The 2,248-nt window shown below is 35.9% G+C and overlaps 1 protein-coding gene across 1 annotated transcript; it reads right to left on the reverse strand.

Annotated features, from left to right (window-relative positions):
* Positions 1-249: 249 nt before the first annotated feature.
* On the reverse strand, positions 250-1,260 carry LOC145555358 (uncharacterized). The gene has a single exon (XM_081617104.1). The coding sequence runs from the start codon at positions 1,258-1,260 to the stop codon at positions 250-252; it is 1,011 nt and encodes a 336-aa protein (XP_081473230.1).
* Between the last annotated feature and the right edge of the window lie 988 nt (positions 1,261-2,248).

Raw genomic sequence — 2,248 nt, forward strand, 5'->3', positions numbered from 1 at the left:
CAACATTTCTCTCTCTTACACATCACCACATTATTATTAATTAAGTTTTGGTTAAGTGAAGTTTTAGTACTACTAATTACAATTATACTATTATTTAACTCAACACAATTATTAAATATTAATTAATAATATTGAAACAATTATAAATTTAAGACAACATAATATTTTAGTGGCTTACGATTACATTTAATACATACTACAAACCAAATAAGTAACGAGCTTAGACTTTTAGTGTACGATTACATAAGACTATATTAAATTGTAATTATACGACAACTTAATTTTTAACTCATTAATAGTACCATATTTTTGCCAAATGTGTTCCACTAAATCTGCTTCTAATTGAACATGAGTTTCTCTATCACGTAGTGACATTCTTCTCTGGACATACGTGTCGAAATCAACGTTATGCGGTCGGCCAACATTGAATTCAAAAGGCTCGTTGTTGTTAACTGTAGCACTTGTAGTGGGTCTTGTAATTTGCGGGTGATCTTGTTCATAGTACCTTCTTAAAACTTCGTCCCGAGTATAGTTGTGTCGTTCATCTTCGACAGTCATGTTGTGCATAATGATACAAGCTTTCATTATGTCACACAATATGTCTTCATTAAACGCAAGGGAGGCCGAGGGTTGTCGTAGAATGACAAACCTAGCCTGTAAAACCCCAAAAGCTCGTTTAACGTCCTTTCGAGCCGTAGCTTGTTTATCAGCAAATAATTTATCCTTCTGAAGTTGAGGAAGTGTTATAACTTGAATAAAAGTAGCCCATTTTGGGTAAATGTCGTTTTCTAAGTAATAGCCCAACTTGTATTCATGGTCGTTCACGGTAAAATGAATTGGAGGTGCCCGGCCATGAAGAACATCATCAAAGACCGGAGAACGGTAAAGGACATTAAGATCATTACAAGATCCAGGGATTCCAAAGAATGCATGCCAAATCCATAAATCTTGATCTGCAACAGCCTCCAGAATGAGGGTTGCATTTTTATTACGGCATGAGTATTGCGCTTTCCAAGCCATAGGACAATTCTTCCACTCCCAATGCATGCAGTCAATGCTACCTATGATACCGTGAAAACCTCGCATTTCATTTTGATGTAAGATTCTCCTTAAATCTTCGTCGGTGGGACTTTTGAGATATCCAGCTTCAAAATGTGTAATAACCCCTTGACAAAAATGTTGCAATGCCAATCTGGAGGTTGTTTCGCCAATGCGCAGATTCTCATCCACGACATCTGGAGAGGTACCGTACGCCAACATTCTAATTGCAGCGGTGCATTTCTACAACGGTGATAACCCAAGCCTTCCAGTTGCATTCCTATGCTGCTAGAAGAATTGATCCCCCTCGACCACCTTGTTCATAATCCTACAAAACAAAGGTCGATGCATTCGAAATCTACGCCGAAATTGTTTGTCGCTATAAACTGGATTACTCGCAAAGAAATCATTAAATAATTGAACATGCCCCTTTTCCCTATCTCTTCTATCCGTATCCCCTCTACGCTCTGGAACACATTCAATTTCAAATACGGGTTGGGGTTGTGTTTGGTTAGACAACAAAGTTGGTAGATGGGTTGTGACAAATTCGTCAACTAACTGATCAAATTCTACATATTGATCAGAATCAGATGAGCTGGAGGTTGAGCTAATGGAAAACATTGTGTTTGCTTGTAACTATGAGTGTTTGATATATTTGAGGAGTTAGATTATATTGTGTTTGCGTAGATGGTTTCACTAGTATTTATAAGCATGAACTCTCAATGAGAGGTCAAAAATATGAATGACAATTCCATGAGTGATTAAATATAAATGATAATTCCATGAGTGATTAAAGATACTTTTTGACAGAAAAGAATCTTGACTATTCAAAATACAACAATACAAGTGACATGAAAGACTCATGACTACTCAAAACATAGTAAGACAAGGGACATGAATGAGACATGACCACAAGTGATTATGACCAGTCTTTGCTTACAACAATTCAACTTCATTACATAAATTAGAAAAATCTAACCTCGTAATACAACTAATTAAAAATAAACTTAACACACCTCTAAAATAAAACCTAAATTGTAGTTCATACTTTCATTTTTAATTAAATCACAACAGTTAAAGACATACAATCATTTTCTACCGTACACTAGTTGAAGTAACTTTTCCTTGTGGGCCTATTCAGCTGGAGTGAGTGGTGTTGTCCTTCCTAAAAGTGATTGTAGCATATCAAAATTCATCTTCTTCTCTGCAA

This window comes from Chenopodium album, chromosome 8, assembly GCF_948465745.1.
Source record: "Chenopodium album chromosome 8, dcCheAlbu1.1, whole genome shotgun sequence".
Lineage (NCBI taxonomy): Eukaryota > Viridiplantae > Streptophyta > Magnoliopsida > Caryophyllales > Amaranthaceae > Chenopodium > Chenopodium album.